Here is a 22,948-nt window from a genome sequence, read left to right as displayed (position 1 = left end):
TAAGAAGTTGTCGAATGAAAGTAGTGTTTTGCAAAAGTTAAATAGTAATTTGATCAATCTTTGTCTTCCTTAAGATGACTTGTAGATGATCATTGTGTGTTAACTTACATAGTAATTGAAGAGAAAATATACAAGCTTAAATCAATGAATGGTGAGTCTATTCAATCAAGATTATTATTAGTACAGGGTACATCATGCTGAAATATTGCTATTAAATGAATTTCAAAAGTAATATTCAAACAATTTTAATTATGTAATTTTTTAATATATCAAGTATTCAACTTGATAAAAGTTTTTTTTAATATGTCACAACACATAATTTAAGTGTCTCTTATTGGTTCAAAATATTTCATGTTTTAAAATTTTTGCCTTCTTTCTAAGAAATTGTAGCCTCCATCTTTTTATAATCACATACAAATAAAGAAGTTATTGTCGAATGTGAGTTGTGTTTTGTAAAAATTGCACATGAATTAGATCAACATATACCTTTTTTATGATAGCTTGTGGATCATTGTCAATTTTGTGGTGTACACCTACAAAAAATAGTTATTATTAGTGATAAAATAATAATTGCTAAAATATCTAATCGATGTATATAAATCATAATTATTATAAATACGTGTACACTTTGCCTAATTCAAAATTATTAGTTCTATCATTTGTGAATTTAACAAAAACATATTAGTTAAATTATGTAAATTGATTCTTAACAAAAATTTACAAGAATATATACAGTTTCATGATACTCCAAGAAGTTATAATTAAAAATAAAGTAATCTTACCTGATTTAATATTTGCATGACAAATTTATATGTTGCAAGAGGTGAAATAACTATGATACACACGTTTACTTGCCCAATTAAGATGAACTTTCAACTAATCAAAAAACATATATGAATTGTTGGGTTTAGCATCTTTTTTCCCTTCCTATGTGGGTAAATAAAAGTCTTATTAGGACCAGCCCACTTTAGCCCATAAGCCTAATATTATGTGGCATATATAAGGCATATTTAGGTCTTATTTTCATAACGGAAAAGGGTCAAAATACCCTTAAACTATCCGAAATAGCTCATATATACCCTTAAACTATATTTCGGCTCAAAACTACCCTTCCCGTCAAACTATTGGGTCAAAAGTACCCTTCTTATTAACGAAAGTTGTTAAATGCCATGTGGATGCCACATTGCATGCCAATACTAATTACTCTTTTTTCCATTGCCACATACACTAACTCCCTAAATCCTAGTTACTCTTTTTTTCCCTCATTTCATTATTTTTCAGAAACGATTTCACCATTTCTCCCTCATTGAAGTATGCTATTGAACAAGTAAACTTCATCACCGCAAACCAAAAAGCATTCAACAATAGAACACCGACAATCGTAACTTGATAAACCAATTTGCAAAATGAGGAACATTAACAGTGGAAGCAAATATTTGAACTACATACAAAACATGTTGAGCAAAAAACACACTACTCCAAATTCTAAACCCCCCACTAGCTTGTTGTTTGTTAAAAACCAGCAGAGTTGGTCAATAAGCTGGAAATAAACTATGTAAAGAACTAATGAAGAAATAGAGAAACTGGAAATAACTTCACAAAAGATGGAAATAAACTTCACAAAAGTTGGACATAAACTAAGTAAAGAACCAATGAAGAAATGCATTACCAAACATTAAGTAAAATCTGAAAATAAGCATCACAAAATTTGGAAAAAAATGAAACTTCAATGAGGGAGAAGGGGTGAAATCGTTTCTGAAAAATAATTAAATGAGGGGAAAAAAGAGTAATTAGGATTTAGTGATTTAGTTTATGTGGCAGTGGAAAAAAAAAGTAATTAGTATTGGCATGCAATGTGGCATCCACATGTCATTTAACAACTTCTGTTAATAAGAAGGGTACTTTTGACCCAATAGGTTGATGGAAAGGGTAGTTTTGAGCTAAAATATAGTTTAAGGATAAATATGAGCTATTTCGGATAGTTTAAGGGTATTTTAGACCCTTTTCCGTTTTCAGAAACACAAGAGAGAAAATTCAAGAGAGAATAGTTTTAGAGACGAAGAGAAAGAGAGAAAAATCCCGTTTTTGCTTTAGGAAACTTTCTACTCAGACAGTCTACCTCAAACATATTTGTCTGCTTCGTTAACCGTTGGATCATGCTCAAATTTCTAGTGGGAGTTTTCAGCATCTGGTTCTTGCAATTCAACGATGGAGATCGGATTTGGAGGTCTGTAGCTTCTGATTTTGGGGCGTGAATAGTAGCTCATTTTTGGGTGAAATTTCTACTTTAATTCTCTAGTTTTGGTAATCTTGTTTCGTTGTTGCTCGTTGTTGGCACTTGTTTTGTGGCCAATTTTGGAGAACAATTTTTTAACACTTGGTGTTTGTTGGTCCTGTGGTTTTTTACTCTTCACATCGAAGGGTTTTCCACGTAAATCTTTGTGTCTTGTGTGATTGATTTATTCTTGTATTGTCGTTTTGTTTGGTTGATATAATTGTTGTCCATTCTTCATATTGATTGATTTAGTTTGTCTTCTATTGGTTCAAACTGAAAGGGAAAGTTTAGACTTGGGTATTATTCCGCTGTTATCATGTCTGACATTCTTATTAGTGTCTTGCCTTTCCCAACAAAGTGGTATAAGAACATTGGTTATTGTTGATAATTGATTTGAATGATGGAGGCAAATATGAGGAAGATGGTTTGTTTGAATGGTAGTAACTATCATAATTGGAGAGGCAAGATGAAAGATCTTCTATTTGTCAAGAAAATGCATTTGCCTGTGTTTACCTCTAATAAACCCCAGTCCATGATGGATGAGTAATGAGAATTTGAGCACTTGCAAATTTGTGGCTATATTAGACAATGGGTTGAAGATAATGTTCGAAATCACATTGTGAATGAGACACATGCCAGAAGTTTGTGGGACAAGCTCGAGATACTTTATGCTTCGAAGACTGGCAACAATAAGTTGTTTCTATTGAAACAATTGATGAATATCAGGTATAAAGAGAGAACTCCTATTTCTAATCATATTAATGATTTTCAGGGTGTTCTTGACCAGCTATTTGGAATGAATATAAAATTCGATGAAGAAATATAGGGACTATGACTTCTTAATACTCTGCCAGATTCTTGGGAAACTCTTCAAGTTTCTTTGACTAATTTTGCTCCTAGTGGTGTTGTAACTATGGAATATGCTAAGAGTGGTGTCTTGAATGAAGAGATGAGAAGAAGATCTCAGGCCTCATCATCTTCTACTTCACACTTCGATGTTTGATTACTGAAGACAGGGGGAGAAACTAGTTCAGAGGTCAGAGTGACAAAGATAAAAGTAGATGTAAGTCAAAGTCTAAATACAAGAATGTTACATATGACTATTGCCACAAGAATGGGCATATCAAGAAATATTATTTTAAGTACAAAAGAGATATGAGACAACAAAATAAAGAGGGTGACAATGAAAATCGTGTTGTTGTTGTTGCTAATGATGATCTTCTTGTTTCTTGTGATGAAAATGTCATCAATATTGTTCGCGATGAGTCTAGCTGATTTGTGGATTCTGGTGCTACTTCTCATGTCACGCCCAGGAAGGAATTATTTTATTATTATACTCCAGGTAATTTTGGGATGTTGAAAATGGGTAATAATAATGAGGTTTCAGTTCTTGGTATTGGGACAATTTGTTTGGAAAGTAACAATGGTTCCAAACTAGTTCTCACTAATGTCAAACATGCTCCAGATGTTCGCTTAAATTTGATCTCTGTGGGATACCTTGATGATGAGGGTTATGTTAATACCCTTGGTGCTGGCCAGTGGAAGCTTACTAGAGGTTCGATGGTTGTAGCCCGTGGTGACAAGTTGTCTAACTTGTACGTTTTTCAGGGCTTCATTTTTAGAGGCTCAGTAAATTTGGTGGAGAATGATACTTTATCATTGTTATGACATAGAAGATTGAGTCATATGAGCGAGAGGGGGATGCACAATTTGGCTAAGAAGAATTTGTTTTCTGGAGTGAAACAAGCAAAGTTGAGCAAGTGTGTTCATTGCTTAGCAGGTAAACAAAATAGAGTTTCTTTTCAAAGTCATCTGCCGTCAAGAAAGCTTGATTTGCTGGAGTTGTGTACATTATGATTTGTGTGGTCCTTTTAAGGTAAGGTCTCATGGTGGTGCACTTTATTTTGTGACTTTTATTGTTGATTATTCTCGCAAACTCTGGCATTCTTGTTAGTGCCTTGCCTTTCCCAACAAATAAGTCGAATTAAAGACAATAACTTATAATGTGAATAGAAAAAATAGAGAACATAAACGGAAGAAGAAAAGAGCGACACAAACACAATATAAATATGAGAAAATGTGCCTACACAAAGTAAGATTGATAATCTAATAATTTGATGAATTAGGATAGTTGTCTTGTGATTTATATACACAATATATAACATTTAGTAAATGAATATATTGTATTGAATTGATCAAAATAATTTACTCCACATTGAATATACCAAGCAACTTTTCAAATTCTCCATATGTTTATTACTGCGAAGAGATGTTTTACTTTTTGCATTAGGAATCGGAAGATAAAGCATTTACATAAACTGAATGCAGATAACTCCGTGTCTTTTGATTTATTTAGTTCATTCATTTGCTATATTATTATTTATATTTATTAGAAGAAAGACTTACTTTTTAGAAAAAAATATATAACATAAATAGGAGTTAAATAAATTGCAAAATATTAATGGGTATTTTCGTGTATATATATTCAATAGCCTAATGCATTGAACTAAGTGTATATTTATATTCTTGTACAATATTATTGTAGGAATAATATTTGATTGAAGGATATCAATGTCATTCAATATTTTATGGACATTTTGATAATTAAAATTTATGTTGATTCCACTTATATATATACTTACTATTTACTAATTTAAAAGAAGTTTTATTTCTCTTTTTTTAATATGTGAAGGAAAAATGACAAATTAATTTATTATTAGTATTTAATATTTATTTAATAAAATATTTTATAACTTTTTTATTTAGTATAGGGGTAAAATGGCAATCCAACTTCAAATTTTGAAGCTTTCCACTTTTAATATTTTATTATTATTATTATTTATTTATTTATGATTAGAAAAATGAAGAGGTGTAGTTATGAAGTTAATTTTAAATGGAAAAATATATTTTTTTAAATAAATTAATATGTAAGGGGTATTTTCGTAATTCAATTTTTGACTTAGATTCTTTCTACTTTTAATAATACTAGTTTCTGATAACGTGCGTTGCACGTTTTTCCCTTACTATTATTATAATTTATTTATTTATTTAAAAGTGAGTTATAAGATAGAAAATGTTGAAATTAACAATATTGATTTTACTATTTTTTTTTATTCATAAAAAAAATCATAAAATAGAATGATGCATTTGCTATCAAACAAGAAATATGTGAAACTAATTAAGAGAATATAGTCTCTAAGGGTATGAATATGTTGATGAGTTTCTGATTGAAAAATAATAATAATAAATGTATTTATGCCATTAATGAAATAACAAAGGCACGAGACAAATTTATCAGAAATATAAATATCAATTACATATTCTGCATACTACAACAAAAAGATCCTAAAATATGTACCAAACGAATGCCTTATTTTTCTACAAAGCACCTAAACATCAAAGTTTAACGACAATACGATAAGATTGCCTTGAGAATGCAATTACTTGTGAAAAAATTCACGGGTCTATATATGAGTATATTTTATTGTATTTATATAAAATATAGCACTATTTGTGTTAGCTTTAGAGCCGTCAATATGGGCTAGGCTCGTTGGGCAGGCTTGGCTTAACTCGTGATTTGATAGGGCTGGGCTACCATTTTTGGAGCCCATATGAGAAAAAGGCTTTTTAGCCCGGCCTGAATAAGCCCGCCGATTTGTGGGGCTTGAGAAAATATGGATAAGGCCGGCCTATGGGCCAAACAAAAATTAATTAAAAAATAAAAATAAATAGAGTATTAAAAATAACAAGAGTCTAAACTCAAAATCTGTTTAAAGTTTGAAATATTACAATTTAAATAAAAATTATGTTTATAAAATATGAAATACATAAAATAAAAATTCCCTAACATTTCTAGGGATTCACTACATAGGCCATAGCCTATGGAATATTGTCATAGTTTTTGTGTTTTCTTATGATCATTGGAAAACAATTAGGTTAATATTTCTATTTAGCTATTTATGTTTTAACTTGAAATCAAGCTTAATAAATATTATAAAGATAATTTTATTTGTGTATTTGATTAACAAGTACTAACACTAACACCTTGTAATATTGTCTTGTCGATATTTATGATAATATTTTTAAATTATAATTTAATTTAAAAATTATAAAAAATATATTTTTAAGCAAAGAAGGCTGGCCCGACAAAGCCTGCAGCCCACGTACTTGTGGGCTGAGCCGACCATTTTTTGGCCCATACAAGAAATGGGCTAGCCCAGCCTGACCCGTCAAATTTCAAAGCTTGTATGAGTTTGCCCGGATGGGGTGGGCCAGCCCATATTGACAGCTCTAGTTATCTTTTGATGATATGTCATCAGTATTCATGAAAAATTCAACACTCTATTCGAATAGTAAAAATAATTAATATCTTTTAGTTTTCAAATTTAATTTTTAATAAACAGAAAATAAATTAACAAAATAAGAAAATAAGACAATCCAATAACAACATTATAAACATGTTTGTGATGAGTCATGTATAATTTGAAGGAAAAAAATTACAAATCCAAACTCAAGAGAAAATAATAAAGATTTGGAATAAAATATCTAAAGACATAGGAAGATTAAAATATGCTCTCTAACTAAAATCTTCATCTTCATTAATTAACTGGAAAATAAAAAATCCCCAAAATTAAATAGGAGAAGGAAAGACTCTTATAAGAGAAATGATGAGTTATACAATCTAAAAGCCTATATGTGAAAATATGAGAATAAATATATTGCATAAGAAAAATTATAGCTTCGAAAAATACCATGTGTGATTCTCAAAGGTAAATTCTATTTTACTGTTACCTGTAAATTATATACTTTCATCATATTTATTGTTGAAATTTAGCCGTTTCAAAAATGAAAAACAAGCTAAGGAAAAATAAAGAAAAAAAGGGAAAAAGGAACAAATAAAGATTAATAAAATAGAGAAGAGGAAAAAAATACTAGTGAATATCCTGACCGAAACTGTGTTATAATTAAAAATCCTCGGATCAATCTATATACCTTGAAATCCAAGAACACTTCAAATTGCATCACAAATTAATCTAAAAAAAGGCATATTCTACAATAAAAAGGAGGGAAAACAGTGTTAGAAGAAAACAACAAAGAAATAGTGTTAAAAGTTTCAAAAAAGAACAAATTAATCTTCGATGTCTTGTTTTGCTCTTTTGCTAATACCAAGTAAAATCCCAAAACCTCTGGTAAAGAAAATTTATTTTTATACTACAAACAAATTAATGACATTTTAAACATATAAAGAAATATCAGGATCAACCACATTTATAATCTTTTTTCGTTTTCATGTCGTTAAGAGACACAACTTACCTGGTGATATTTAACGAAGTACTACATCAAATTCAACGATTGATTTCAAAATAATCGAGCGCAAACAAAAGAAAAATGAAGGGCTGGGGATGCAGGAGGCTATGAGATTTCTAGGGACACAAAATCATTTCCTCACGTTGTCGCTGTCGAGGAATTGCTGCAGGCACCACACTTATGTTTTTCATGATTGTCTTAGAGTCTTCAGTTTCTTATTAACTAAAATGGTATTCCTATCTTCCATGCCTTTTGAAATTTCTATGATTATTTACCGAAAGAATCTGAAGAAAGTCATTATTCACTTGGACGTTTAACAATACTATTATTACTTCAAAAAGATTTATTACTTTCAATTGGCTTTTCGCTTACCCTATTCATGGTGATTTAAATGTAAGTTTCCGATTGTTGTCTTTTCAATTGTCCTAAATATTGTAATTGAAATGTGAATTTATTTTTCAGGTAATTAAAATATTATGTTTTTTTTTCTTCATATAATGTTATATATATTCAAATAATGTTCAAGTGAAGGGAAAATTGATAATTCAACTTTAAGCTAAGGGGCTTCCCACTTATAATATAATATAATATAATATAATATAATATAATATAATATAATATATATATATAGATATATATAATATGATATGATGATGATATGATATGATTGGTCATATAGTGGCCCTATTGAGGATATATGTGTAAATCATTTCTTCATCTCATATTCCTTCTATTGTTGGGTTATTATCATTCTACAAACTTTGCTGTTCCTGCTCCTAGTTTATACTATAAGAGCTTGTCGAATCCTGGGAATACACCTTATAGGTGAAATATCCTTAAGGACAGCGACTTACATGCCTCAAGCTTTTGAGAATATTCTAGTGTTTCCGTGATTGTACAACAAGATTTACAACAATCTTAAGGATATTTCATATTGTTTTCATGAATCACGAAAAGAGTGCAACGTACATGATTAGTGACATGGTTGGATGGACATACACTGTTGGTGTTGACTACGAGTCTTGGTTGTTTGGTAAATTTTTTGATAATGGTGGTTCTATTTTTATTATAGTTTCAACTATAATTGTTTTCACCAAATCACTCGACCTTTGGAACTATGCTGATAAGGTATGTAATTCTACTATTGTCTCTACTCTTTTTGATAAAAAGAAACTTGGTTACAAGTCCAAAACTTTTTATAAACCATTCTGAAAAAAACTGGGAAAATTGACAATCTTGGTAAGGCAAAAGTTGATTTGGACAAAACAAAGGATATTTTTGTTACGGTCATTTCCCAAATAAATATTGTGACCTATGTGAGTGACTGGGTGATAGATTCTGGTGCTACTAGACATATTTGTTCTAATAAAATTAATTTTGTGTCTTACACTCAAGTCAATAAAGGAGAAGAACTTGTATATCTTAGTGATTCAAGAACCACTCAAGTTCTTGTAACACCCCGGAAACTAGTAGAATAAACTAGGGCTAAGTGTGAGGGTTAGAGCCAACGAAGAGGGCAAGAGCCAAGGGAGAGGACTAGGGCAGTTCAGTCTCCCACAGACATTGCCCCACTTCCCACGGCTCGTGGTGTGGCTCGTGGTGGGCTAGGCAGTGGCTAAGCCAAGGCTGCCCAAAACAGCCTCCTCCACACGGGACACTTCACGGCTAATGGTGAAGACCACGGCTCGTGGGAAGGCCCATGGTGGTGCCTTAGGTTTTTAGGGGTCAAGGAAAGGTGGCTTAGACACTAGTCCAAGACCACAAGGAGGATCATGGCTCGTGGTGCCTCTCGTGAAGGTGGACAGTAGGTTGGCAAGTTGAAGTTAATTAGGTCATTCCAGCTTTAATTAAAATAAAGCTATGTCATTTTTCCTAAGCCTAGGACCCCTATATAAGTGATTTTTACTCTAAAAACTAACCCATTCAAGTCATTATTTCCAAAACCCAAAATAAATCCCCAAATTTCTTCCTCTCAAAATATTCTCTCACTAGAAACTTGGAAAAGAAGAAGAAAAAGGAGATTCAAGCTAGGGTTTCAAGAGCAAGCTTTTGAACATCAATTTCTTTGGGCTTTGATAGTAAGGTATGGTAGTTTTCATCCACAGATTCCTTTCATCCATGGAGTTCCCTCAAAATCTTCAATTTCAAAAGATAGAAAATCCCCAATCGAGGGTTTAATTCAAATGTCATGGTTCCTTTCAAACTTGATTTAAATGATTGAATTGAGTTATATTAAGCATAAATTGATGAATTCTTATGATTTTTATGATTTTTTCCCATGAACCCATAAAATTCCCATATTTTTCAATTGTAATGATTTTTTAATTGTTTTTGAGAAAGAGTTTTCAAGTATGAGTATGCATGTCAATATTTTGAGCTATTTAGTATTTCAGTCATAATGTATCATATACATAATCAATTAGGAGTAGGCTTAGCACCGAGTGGACTAGAATTTCAGTGTACCCTCATAGTCTCAGAACTACGTGCCCTCGTAGGTTAAGTTCTCTCTATGGGCATCAGTTCTAGTGATCATGTCAATCATGCCTTTATACCCCTGGCAAGGTATATTGGGTCCTCTCGATGAGGCGTATACATCGGACTCCACGTTTAGCTCATATGGTTTTATGTTGGTTAATAGTAGCTCCCACAGTCAGACTCTAGTGCATTGACTAAGTTTTCAGATATATTTTCAGTATTCAGTTTCAACATGAAATGTACTTGGTCATTGCATTCAGATTAGTTCATATTCAGTATGTATCAGTATTTCCATCATGTTCAGATTATGTGATTGCCCAGTTATGTTTGGTTAGTTATATGTTTTGTTCAGCTATTATTGTATCCTACGTGCTCAATACCTTCCGAGACCTAACACATACTCTGTGTAACATCTGGCAATTTGAAATAGCTATGCAGAAGCTTAGAATCGGAAATAGTCATTTTTGGAAAGAATTCAGAATCTGGATATTTAGCTAAGTATGGAAAAAATGAGTTTTCGATCAACTTCAGACAGTCATAACTCCTAGCTTGGGATGAGTTAGGTGTATTTCCAGTTATGCTTGGAAATATATTGGAGTGATCTGTCCAACACCTCCGAGTTTGCTCGATTCCGAGTTCGTATGAGTGAGTTATGCCCTTTGGAAGTTGGGTTGTTGGCACAGGGAAGTTAGTCCGAATTTGTAAGGGTAGTTTGGTCTTTTCCCTAACCATTTATTTTGGTTATATTAAGGGTCTAGACTGATTTTAAATCAGTTTTCCCTTTTAAACGGTGAGGGTTAGGGCTTTGAGAGAGAAGATGAGAAGAAGAAGCAAGGTTCGTAGAGATTGTCGTGGATTTCGTTTGGGGTGATCCCTATTAAGGTATGTAAGATCATAGTGTTGGGTTGGTTCATTCCCCCACACGCCAACTTGTTTTAATTCCGAGAAAAGATTGGTTGTGTTGATGAAGTTTGTTGTTGTGTTTGTTGAAGTTTGTGGTTGTGTTGTTGAAGTTTCTTGTTGGTTTGGTGCATGTTTTCGGATGGAATTCCGAGTTGAATCTATTGTATTTTGAGGGTTTTAATGATTATGAGTGTTTGGGGAAAGAACCTTGGATGTTAAGAGGGTTTAGAGTTGGAGAAACTAAGGAGAAAAGTTAGATTTTCGGGGGAAAGGGCTGGGGCGTCGTGCCAGCCAGCGCCCCAACAGGATTTCTGAAGTTTCCCCCTTGGGCCGGTGCGCCTTGCAGAGTGCCCAACAGGCCCCTCTGAAGTCTGAAAGCTGGCGCCCCGCGCCTCTCAGAGTGCCAAGGACGCCAATCCTTCACATTCACTCCCCACTTTTTCATACATGTTCCTTGGTAATGTACCTATGTTTTATAGTTGTTTTCAACACTCTAAGGTACATCTAAACATCAAGAACTCATCCATAAACATAAGATCATTACCTTTGAATCCATAATACAATTCGAGGAAAGTTAGGATCAAAGTCAAGTGAAGTTAGAGTCAAACTTAGAAGTTAAGAAGTAAGTCAAACCAAGTCTTTAAAGTTTTTCAAGAGTCTTTCTTGAACGTTTTAACTTCATTTTTAGGCTCAAGTTTCAAGTTAAGTAAAGAGTATAGAGTCAAGTTCATTTCTCAAAAGTTATTAGGGAACTAAGTATTCCCAAAGAAGTTTATAAATGTTTTCACATTTAAGATGAGAGGAAACTAAAATTTCCAAAAGAGTTTTGAGCAGTTTGAGTACTATCTCTTTTAAGAAAAAGATGAGTGTTGCGGAAGAGTTTCTAAAACATGGTTAGCTTGACAACCGAGTATGTCATCAATGTTTAAACAATATGCTCTCTAGATATACGATCAATGTTTATGCAGTATGACTTCCCGAGTAATCAATGATCATTTTAAAACTGTGGTTTTGATAACTTCTTTTTAGAAAGAGTTTTCAAGAGCAATTACCTCTTTTAAGAGGGTAGTTTGAGCAATTAATTTAAACTAGAGATAGAAGTTTGTTTTTTTAAACATATGAGCTAGTATATTTTGGGAGTATTCTTGAGCACCGAAATGGGGACGCGAGTTCATATTAACTCAACTCTCTATAAGAACGATGTAGCCAACATGGGATTTAACGGGTCATACTTTTTAGATGATCACGTAAATTAAGCTAGTGGATCCACTAAGTTAAAGTTAAAGTAGTTCTATATGACGGCAAAGTATAGGATAGTTTGGCAGCCTAATGGTAACAACGTTGTATCACCACTTAGGCTCCTAGTGGTGGTTGTCGGTTAGAGAAACTCCCACAGTAGAAATTGCATGGTTCCTCGAGGGGTTCTGCTTAGTATGGATGGGGGTATCAGACTTCATTCATGCATTGCATAAGTAGACTATGAGAGGGAGCATGGTATTTTTATGATATTATAAATATGATTTTTGACGTCATGTTTTAAATAGTTTTACAAGATTTATATATTGCATGTGTCTTGTTGATTTATATTGAGTTCAGTTACTCATGAGTTGAATAGAGCCAATGTAAGTTGTCTTTTGTATCCCTTTCAAGCTTAAGTTGGTGCTTAGCTGTCCAGCTCGCATACTCGTACATTCCATGTACTGATGCCAGTTGTCCTGCATCTTTTTATGATGCAGATGCAGGTACCCAGGATCATCATCCAGCACACCGTTGATCCAGTTGAGCACTCCAGAGTCAGTGGTGAGCCTCCTGGTATTCCGTAGGACTCTGTTATTTCGTTTTTCTTAGGTTTGTTTTATTACGATGTTGTGGGGTCTGTCCCAACATCCATCTCAGTATTATAGAGGCTTCATAGACAGTCAGTCAGTTAGTATGAGTCTCTCATCTATGTATATATATATAAATATTCAATTTTGAGACACGTGTTGCCTTTTTGGCCAGATTTTATCAGTTAGGTTATTTTATGTCCTTTCATTGCATGGAGTTATTCTGTTGAGTTAAGTTTTCTGCTTAGTTATGTAAGTCAGGCCAAGGGTTCGCTTGGGGCCAACAATGGTCTTCGAGTACCGATCCTGCCCAAGGTGTGGGCTCGGGGCGTGATAAACTTGGTATCAGAGCATAGAGTTCCAGAGTCCTAGGGAGTCTATGAAGCTGTGTCTGTACAGTCCTAATTATCAGTGTGAAGCGCGCCACATCTATAATTAGGAGGCTGCAACATTTAGGAACTATCTTACTTCTTTCACACTCATCTCGTGTGTTAGAGTTTATCTCTAAAAAGTTTCCTTCTAATTCGTGCTTGCGCGTGTTTTCAGAGGATTATGCCTCCACGAAGAGCAGTCAAAGTTCGTCCAGCTATGAAGAGTGTTGAGGAACAAAAGTTACCAAATGCCCTGGAAGTGCAAACCCAAGAAGAGATCAAATATGTTGATTTTCGTGAAACTATCCGGATGTTAAGTCAAGTTGTGACCTATCATGTTGGGCAGAGAGATAATCGACACGAAGTGGTTGATACTTCAACGATCCTTGAACTCTTAAGGATGAACCCACCAAGCGTCACAGGTTCAAGTATAAGTGAGAATCCAGAGAACTTCATTGAGGAGCTGAAAAGGGTATTTGATGTGATGCATGTTGCTGAGTCGGAGAGGGTGGAACTAGGTGCATACCAAATGAAGGGTGTTGCTAGAATCTGGTTTAACCAATGGAAAAAGATAGGGCTGAAGATGCGCCAGTAGTGAGTTAGGTTGTGTTTGAGAGTGCTCTCATGGGGCGTTTCTTTCCTCGTGAGTTGCGTGAGGCAAAGATAAAAGAGTTTCTCACCCTTAATCCGGAGTTTATGACTGTTCATGAGTACAGTCTGAAGTTCACGCAACTTTCCCGCTATGCTCCGAAGATGGTTGCGGACATGAGGAGTAGAATGAGTTTATATGTTGCTGGGTTATCTCGTCAATCAAGTAAGGAAGGCAAGGCAGCTATGCTGATAGGGGATATTGACCTAGCAAGATTTATGATCCATTTACAACAAGTTGAGGAGGATAAGCTGAAGGATAGAGAAAAGTTTAAGGATAAGAGGGCTAAGATAGTAGGGGACGAGTTTAGGCAGCAAAAGAATAATCCCAATCAATCATCCCTCCCACAGAAACAGAAGGGACCTGCTCCACCATCTGCTAGTGCACTTGCACCTGAGAACAAAGATGGGAACAATAGAAATTCCTTTAGTTTCACGGCTAGACTTGCATATCCTCAAGGCAGTACGGTACCAAGGGGTAGTAAGGCTCCTGTATGTGCTAGGTGTGGTAGAACCCACCCAGGTAAGTGTCGTGATGGCCATACAGGTTGTTTTAGGTGTGGACAAGAGGGTCACTTCATAAAGGAGTGCCCTAAGAACAGGCAAGGTAGTGGAAATCTGAGCAATAGGGCCCAAGCTTCATCAGTTGCTCTCCCAGACAGGATGGTACCTAGAGGAGCTACTTCTAGTATTGGCGAAGGAGCAAACCGCCTCTATGTAATCACCAGTCGCCATGAGCAAGAAGATTCACCATATGTTGTCACTGGTATGATTCGAGTCCTTGATTTTACTGTTTATGCTTTGCTAGACCCTAGAGCGAGTTTATCTTTTGTAACTCTTTATGTTGCTATGAACTTTGATGTTATTTCTGAGCAACTTAGTAAGCTATTCAGTGTCTCTACGCCTGTTGGTGAGGCTATTCTAGCAGAGAGAGTTTATCGTGATTTTCCCGTTTCCGTCAATCACAAGAGTACCATGGCTGATTTAGTTGAGTTAGGCATGGTAGAATTGGATGTCATTCTTGGTGTGGACTGGCTTCATGCCTGTTATGCCTCAGTTGATTGTAGAACTCGAGTGGTCAAGTTTCAGTTTTCGAGTGAGCCAGTCATAGAGTGGAGAAGTAGTTTAGTTGTGCCTAAGGGTCGTTTCATTTCGTACCTTAAGGCGAGGAAGTTAGTTTCGAAGGATTGTATCTATCACTTAGTTCGAGTTAATGACTCTAGTGTTGAGATACCTTCTTTTCAGTCAGTTCCTATAGTAAGAGAGTTTCCAAAAGTTTTTCTTGATGACCTACCTGGAGCCCCTCCTGAGAGAGAAATAGACTTTGGTAAGACATCATCATAGATACTTGTCCTATCTCTTTTTTGCCATATAGCATGGCACCAGCAGAGTTGAAAGAATTGAAAGAGCAGTTAAAGGGATCTATTAGATAAGGGTTTTATTTGACCAGGTTGACTCGGAAAACAACGAAGTTTCAACGGTCTGAAGCTTGTGAGGAAAACTTTCAGGAAGGGAAAGAGAAGTTGACTACTGCCTAGTTATGACATTTGGTTCTTGAGTACATACTGAGTATCTGAACCTAAAATGGATTTGAGAATAATAGTCGAGTTTAGGTGAATCGGGGTGTAATGTGATGAGCTAGAGTTGGCAGCTGTAGTTTTCGCTTTGAAGATATGGCGTCACTGTTGTGTGATGTTCATGTGGGACTGTTCACTTAGAATGAGCTTAATCTTAGACAGAGAGAGAGTGGTTAAAGTTACTCAAGGGTTATGACATGAGTTTTCTTTATCACCTTGGTAAGGCAAATGTTGTTGCTGATTCCTTAAGCAGGTTGTCTATGGGTAGCACCGCCCATGTTGAGGAAGAACAGAGAATTAGCAAGAGATTTGCACCGACTTGCACGCCTGGGAGTTAGTCTTATGGATTCCACAAGGAGGAATAGTGATGATGAATGGGTCTGACCCATCATTAGTGCCAGAAGTAAAAGGTGAGAAAGACCCATACCCTATCTTGATGGAATTACAGGAAAAATGTTCATAAGCAATGATGGCTTTTGAACAAGGGGGAGATGGTGTTTTGAGGTATCAAGGTGGATTGTGGGATTGGTTTCAAGGATAATTGAGATGATTACCTATCTTACATGGAGTTGCTTACAACAATAGTTACCATTCTAGCATCCAAATGGCTCCTTATGAAACTCTTTATGGGAGGAGATATAGATCTCTTTTTGGATGGTTTGAAGTTAGTGGGCAGGGTTGATAGGTCTAGAGTTAGTTCATCAAGCTATGGAGAAGGTGAAAGTGATTTAAGAAAGGTTGAAAACGGCACAGAGCTGTCAAAAATCCTACACTGATGTTAGGAGAAGGGCGTTAGAGTTTGAAGTAGATGATTGGGTATATTTGAAGGTTTCACCCGTTAAGGGAGTTATGAGGATTGGAAAGAAGGAGAAACTTAGTCCCCGATATATGGGACCCTATCGCATAGTCAAGAGGATTGGCAATATAGCTTAGTAAGAGTAATCTCATTCGAGGACTAATGTTCCCAAGGGGGAGATACTGTAACATTCGGCAATTTGAAATAGCTATGCATAAGCTTCGAATTGGAAATAGTCATTTTTGGAAAGAATTCAAAATCTGGAAATTTAGCTATGGAAAAAAATGAGCTTTTGGTCAACTTCAGATAGTCATAACTCCTAGCTCAGGATGATTTAGGTGTATTTCCAGTTATGTTTGGAAAGCTCTTGGAGTGATCTTTCCAACGACGCCGAGTTTGCTCGATTCTGAATTCGTATAAGTGAGTTATGCCCTTTGGAAGTTGGGTTGTTGGCACAGGGAAGTTCATCCAAATTTGTAAGGGTATTTTAGTCTTTTCTCTAACCATTTCTTTTGGTTATATTAAGGGTCTAGACTGATTTTAAATTAGTTTTCCTTTTTAAAAAGTGAGTGTTAGGGCTTTGAGGAGAAGGAGAGGAGAAGGAGAAGAATAAGCAAGGTTCTTAGAGATCGTCGTGGATTTCGTCGGGGTTGATCCCTATTAAGGTATGTGAGATCATAGTGTTGGGTTGGTTCATTCCCCAACACGCCAACTTGTTTTAATTTCGAGAAAAGATTGGTTGTGTTGTTGAAGTTTGTGGTTGTGTTTGTTGAAGTTTGTGGTTGTGTTGTTGAAGTTTCTTGTTGATTTAGTTCATGTTTTAAGATGAAATTCTGGGTTGAATCTATTGTATTTTGAGGGTTTTAATGATTATGAGTGTTTGGGGAAAGAACATTGGATGTTAAGAGGGTTTAGAGTTGGAGAAACTGAGAAAAGTTGGATTTTTAGGGGGAAAAGGCTGGGGGGTCGCGCCAGCCAGCGCCCCCCAACAGGGGTTCTGAAGTTTCCCCCTTGGGGTGGCGCGCCTTGCAGAGTGCCCAGCAGTCCCCTCTGAAGTCTAAAGGCTGGTGCCCTGCGCCTCTCAGAGCGCCAAGGACGCCAATCCTTCCCATTCACTCCCCACTTTTTAATACATGTTCCTTGGTAATGTACCTATGTTTTATAGTTGTTTTCAACACTCTAAGGTACATCTAAACATCAAGAACTCATCCATAAACATAAGACCATTACCCTTGAATCCCTAATACAATTCGAGGAAGTTAGGATCAAAGTCAAGTGAAGTTAGAGTCAAGCTTATAAGTTAAGAAGTAAGTCAAAGCAAGTCTTTAAAGTTTTTCACGAGTCTTTATTGAATGTTTTAACTTCATTTTTAGGCTCAAGTTTCAAGTTAAGTAAAGAGTAGAGAGTTTCAAGTTAAGTAAAGAGAGTCAAGTTCATTTCTCAAAAGTTATTAGGGAACTAAGTATTCCCAAATAAGTTTATAAATGTTTTCACATTTAAGATGAGAGGAAACTGAGATTTCCAAAAGAGTTTTGAGCAATTTGAGTACTATCTCTTTTAAGAAAAAGATGAGTTGCGAAAGAGTTTCTAAAACATGGTTAGCATGACAACCGAGTATGTCATCAATGTTTAAACAGTATGGTCTCTAGATATACCATCAATGTTTATGCAGTATGACTTCCCGAGTCATCAATGATCATATTAAAAATATTGTTTTGATATCTTCTTTTTAGAAAGAGATTTCAAGAGCAATTACCTCTTTTAAAAGGGTAGTTTGAGCAATTAATTCAAACTAGAGAAAGAAGGTTGGTTTTTTAAACATATGAGCTAAAGTATTTTTTGGGAGTAGTCCTGACCACCGAAATGGGGATGCGAGTTCATATTAACTCAACTCTCTATAAGAACGATGTAGCCAACATGCGATTTAACGGGTCATACTTTTTAGATGATCACGTAAGTTAAGCTAGTGGATCCACTAAGTTAAAGTTAAAGTAGTTCTATATGACGGCAAAGTATATGACAGTCTGGCAGCGTGATGGTAACAACGTTGTATCACCACTTAGGCTCCTAGTGGTGGTTGTCGGTTAGAGAAACTCCTACAGTAGAAATTACATGGTTCCTCGAGGGGTTCTGCTTAGTATGGATGGGGATATCGGACTTCATTCATGCATTGCACAAGTAGACTTTGAGAGAGAGCATGGTATTTTTATGATATTATAAATATGATTTTTGACGTCATGTTTTAAATAGTTTTACAAGCTTTATATATTGTGTGTGTCTTATTGCTTTATATTGAGTTCAGTTACTCATGAGTTGAATAGAGCCAAGGTAAGTTCTCTTTTGTATCCCTTTCAAGCTTAAGTTGTTATTTAGCTGTCCAGGTCGCATACTCGTACATTCCATGTACTGATGTCAGTTGGCCTGCATCTTATTATGATGCAGACGCAGGTACCCATGATCATCATCTAGCACACCGTTTATCTAGCTGAGCACTCCAGAGTCAGTGGTGAGCCTCCTTATATTCTGGAGGACTCTGTTATTTCATTTTTCTTAGTTTTGTTTTATTAGGATGTTGCGGGGTTTGTCCCAACATCCATCTCAATATTATAGAGGCTTCATAGACAGTCAGTCAGTTAGTATTGAGTCTCTCATCTATATATATATAAATATTCTATTTTGAGACTCGAGTTGCCTTTTTGGCCAGATTTTATCAGTTAGGTTATTTTATGACCTTTCATTGCATGGAGTTATTCTGTTGAGTTAAGTAAGCCAGGCCAAGGGTTCGCTTGGGGCCAGTAATGGTTTTCGAGTGCCGGTCCCGCCCAGAGTGTAGGCTCTGGGCGTGACACTCTGCGCTACATCCTTTCATGAAGTAGGTTCAGGTACTCATCATCCAGATCACACATAGATTTGTTCCCGATCTCTAGTTCAGAAGCTTCAGTGGTGAGTCATCATACTTCGAGGACAATAGACATATTTTACACTTTAGCCTTTTTATTCAGTGTTCAGTTTTGCTAGAGTTAGTTGGGGGATGTTCCAACAACTTTAGTCAGTTAGAGGCTTTTTCAGACATAGTACTAGATTCAGTTTTAGTTTTTATTTTGATCCTCCTGTTGTTATGAAACTCATAGTCTTTTATATATTCAGATTAGTATTGGGTATTCCCCACTTTTAGTTATCACTTTTTAAGCTTTCGCATAGTATATTTATTCAATAATCTTTTAGTATACTTATGATATGCCAGCTCAGGATTAACTTGGGGTCAAACGTGATCCTATGTCCCGTGTTTACGTCTAGGTGTTAGCCTCGGGGTGTGACATTTCCAAGATCAAGGATTCAAATAGTAGCATGGCTTAAATTCAAACGCGTGAGACTATGGCGGATGGACCGGATATATAAGTGGAAATAGGCTGGCATGGCCTGTCGGCCTCCCAAAACCTGCTCACGCCTTCGAGGTAGTAGCAGTCTGAAAAAACATTATTCACCTTGACATCAACTTCAATAGCATCAGCAAAGTAGGCTCCAGTACCAAATTCAACGAACTCAGAAGTGTGAAAAAGAATGTGAGGAAGTTTCTCAAGAGTCATGGAAAGGATAAGCACGAAGAATCCTGAAATTAGGAGAGTGGGAAACTAGACAGTCCAAAGGCGATGACCTTAGACACCATACAAGAAATGTTAAGTGAGACAAGTGACATGTTGCTATCAGGAAAATGACTAAGCCAATCCCCAATTAGGTTTCCACTATACTATATCTTTCTTAGCTAACAATGAAATACTATCTACCAATCTATCGTTGATCACAACAGTGGAAACCATACATTGCACATAGGGTTGATCAGAGTGAGTTTTTAACCCTAGGCATCACGGAGTAGATTCACGATTAGAATATATAAACATATCTAAATATCTCACTTGATTGTCTTAATAGAAAATTCAAATGCATTGATCTTGTTAATTCTTAATCCGGAGAAGGGTATAAAATACCCTTAAAGTATTGAAATTAGTACAAAATACCTAATGTGTACCCTTGGGCCACAAAATGCCCTTAGGTTGACCTTTTATGGGCCTATTATGCCCTTTTCACTAACCCCAAGGTGAAAAGGGTATTTTAGACCCTTTTCCGTTCTTATTATATAGACATATATTATTAACTCAACTTTAATAGACACACAGTTGTTCAACAAAAAAATGCTAGCAAAATTAATGTTGTCAATCAAGAAACTAGATACAACGAGTAGTTACTTTAACAGAAAAAAACTCCATATTATTGAAATAAATCTCATATCCCTGAAATATTCTCATCTCATTGTTCTAAACCCTAACTGTTTGTGTGATTTCACAATTATTTGTTCATTTGTTAAATCGTTGCAATTAGCTAGATAAAATATTCTCAATCTTGAAAAATCTCTTGAATAATTATTTCATTCAATTTTAAAATAGTTAGCAGCTAATCATAAGTCTTTGTGCTACGACACATTAATTCTTATCACTTTGTCACTCATGTAACCACATACACTTACATGTGTGTTTGACCTCAACATTGCAGATACATCTTTTTTAAACAAGAATGTTTCTAAAGCATAAATATTTAAGTTCAATCCATAATTGATAATTGTTTACTCTTAAATCAAACAAGAATACAAAGTACATAATAAACAAAAGTCTAAAACCAAATCATTTGATAGTATTGTAAAAACTAAACGAGATTATTTCCATAAATTTTCTTCCAAATAAGCGCGAGATCGTCAAACTCACACCCTTAAGAAATGTCTCGCTTAGCACTGTCTTCGATTGAAAGGATGCTTCTAAAAATTCTAGAGCCTGCGAATAAATTAAGAAAATTATCATAAATCCAATGTCACTATTAAAAGAGAGAACTTAATTTTCATAAATTGAAAATATAGAGTAACGACCTCCTATAACAAGTTCAAAAGACACAAATAATATGAATTATTCTTATATAAGTTAAATCCTTTTCGACAAAAGTATATGAAGTAAAGGCCCACCTCATTAACACCAAACTCAATTGTCTTCACTTCAAACTCAGCAGTTGATTCTACATTAGTGAGCTTTGACAAGCCAGATATCATAGACAAAGGGCTTACTGAAAAATCATCAATTACCATGTACACTATTAATCCTTTGGCATACCCACCATCTCTATCTAAAAACCTGTTTGGAGTAGCTGCATAGATTAGGATAAGCAAACAACCTTCATCAATGATGTATTTGTGATATATATACGAAAAAACCCAGATAAACTGTAGTTGTTAATCCAATAGAATTTAGATAAAGCAAGAAAAATTATACTTCCTCTATTTCAACTTATTTTTCTAACTTTTTTCTTTAGTCTGTTATAAGAAAAAAGAAAAGGGTATCTTTCCTTTTTTAGCGATTCCTCAATTTTAACTTTCCACATAACATGCTTAAGACCACAAGATTAAACAACATTTTGGTACATTCTACGAGACTGTTTGGCCAAGTTATAAAAGGCCCGGAATGATATTTTCAAAAAGTGAGGTGTTTGATTAAATTTTGGGAGAAAATAAGTGTTTCTGGAAGTAGCACAACATGTTTTTCAGAAACTTTAAAAAATAGTTTTTCGCCAAAAGTATTTATTTAAAAAAAAACACTTTTGATAAAAATACATTTAGAGGTACTTTTTAAAATCTTTGTCAAACAATAATTGTTCCTCAAAAGTTTTTTTTTAAAAAAAATATATTAATCAAGCAAAAAAATTTCTCACCAAAAATACTTATTTAAAAACCAATTTTCAAAATAAGATGAATTTAAAAGTTTGGCCAAACAATCTATACAAATATCTTTAGTTTTAGACCACAACATTCAAAAATCTTCTTTATTTTTTTAAATTTCATATCAAATCAAAATCAAACAAACAAATTGAAACATATTACAGACAAACAAATTGAAACATGTTACAAACAAACAAATTGAAACATATACAGTACTAAGAAATTACCCTGAACTAATTCCAAAGCTTGAGACTAAGATTTTGATTCACTTGACCTGAGGAGTTGATCCTTTGTTTGATTGGACTTCATATAGGCATCATTTAGATTTTGAACACTTTGGTATATATTTGGGATAGAGCCAACTCTATTGGTTTGAATGTGGTTCATAAAAATTGCAATTGAAAGTTCAACTAAGCTCATAAGAAAACAAAACAAGTCCTTTCCACCTTCAGCAAAGACAACTCTATTGGTTTTAGTGTCTATTGTAAGCTTCAAACTGCATTTTTCTCCTGAGAACAAAAACATTTTACTAAGACCAAATTTCTGATTTTAGTACAACTTTTAAATACTCATTTATGTGTGACAATAGTTCAAAAGTAAACTTTTCAATTTTGATCGTAAACTTGAGCTTGAATTTTCAAACATTTTGATGATTTAAACAATAGTATAAGTAACAATAATTGATAATTTAAGATATTTGCAAGGCATATAAAAATTCATGATCAAGAAAAGACTCATTCTCAAAATCTGAAAAGTGTCACATAAATTGGAATAATAGAGGATTAAACGGCAGAACTCCATTGTAGAATGAAAAAACATTTATGTAACCTTTTTGATACAATTAAAAGATGACTAATCATTGTTTGATTTTCTCCATCATGTCTGTCTGAGAAAAAGGTTAGTTAGAACTATTTTGGACCTCAAAGAAACCTGCAAGAACCCTTGTTTCTGGATTTGGTTGAACAAACCAAAAACATTAAACATTAATCACTCATGGTCATTAATTGAATTTCCA

At 34.6% G+C, this 22,948-nt stretch overlaps 1 protein-coding gene across 1 annotated transcript; it reads left to right on the top strand.

Annotated features, from left to right (window-relative positions):
• The first annotated feature begins 13,338 nt into the window (after positions 1 to 13,338).
• On the top strand, positions 13,339 to 15,238 carry LOC125817213 (uncharacterized). Its single transcript, XM_049496765.1, has 5 exons — positions 13,339 to 13,629; positions 13,911 to 14,099; positions 14,205 to 14,682; positions 14,899 to 14,959; positions 15,181 to 15,238. The coding sequence occupies exons 1-5, from the start codon at positions 13,339 to 13,341 to the stop codon at positions 15,236 to 15,238; spliced, it is 1,077 nt and encodes a 358-aa protein (XP_049352722.1).
• The last annotated feature ends 7,710 nt before the right edge of the window (positions 15,239 to 22,948 follow it).

The sequence above is a fragment of the Solanum verrucosum genome, unplaced genomic scaffold (genome assembly GCF_900185275.1).
Source record: "Solanum verrucosum unplaced genomic scaffold, falcon-dt-bn FXZP01000084.1, whole genome shotgun sequence".
Classification (NCBI taxonomy): Eukaryota; Viridiplantae; Streptophyta; class Magnoliopsida; order Solanales; family Solanaceae; genus Solanum; species Solanum verrucosum.
This window is presented reverse-complemented; position numbering and strand designations above follow the sequence as displayed.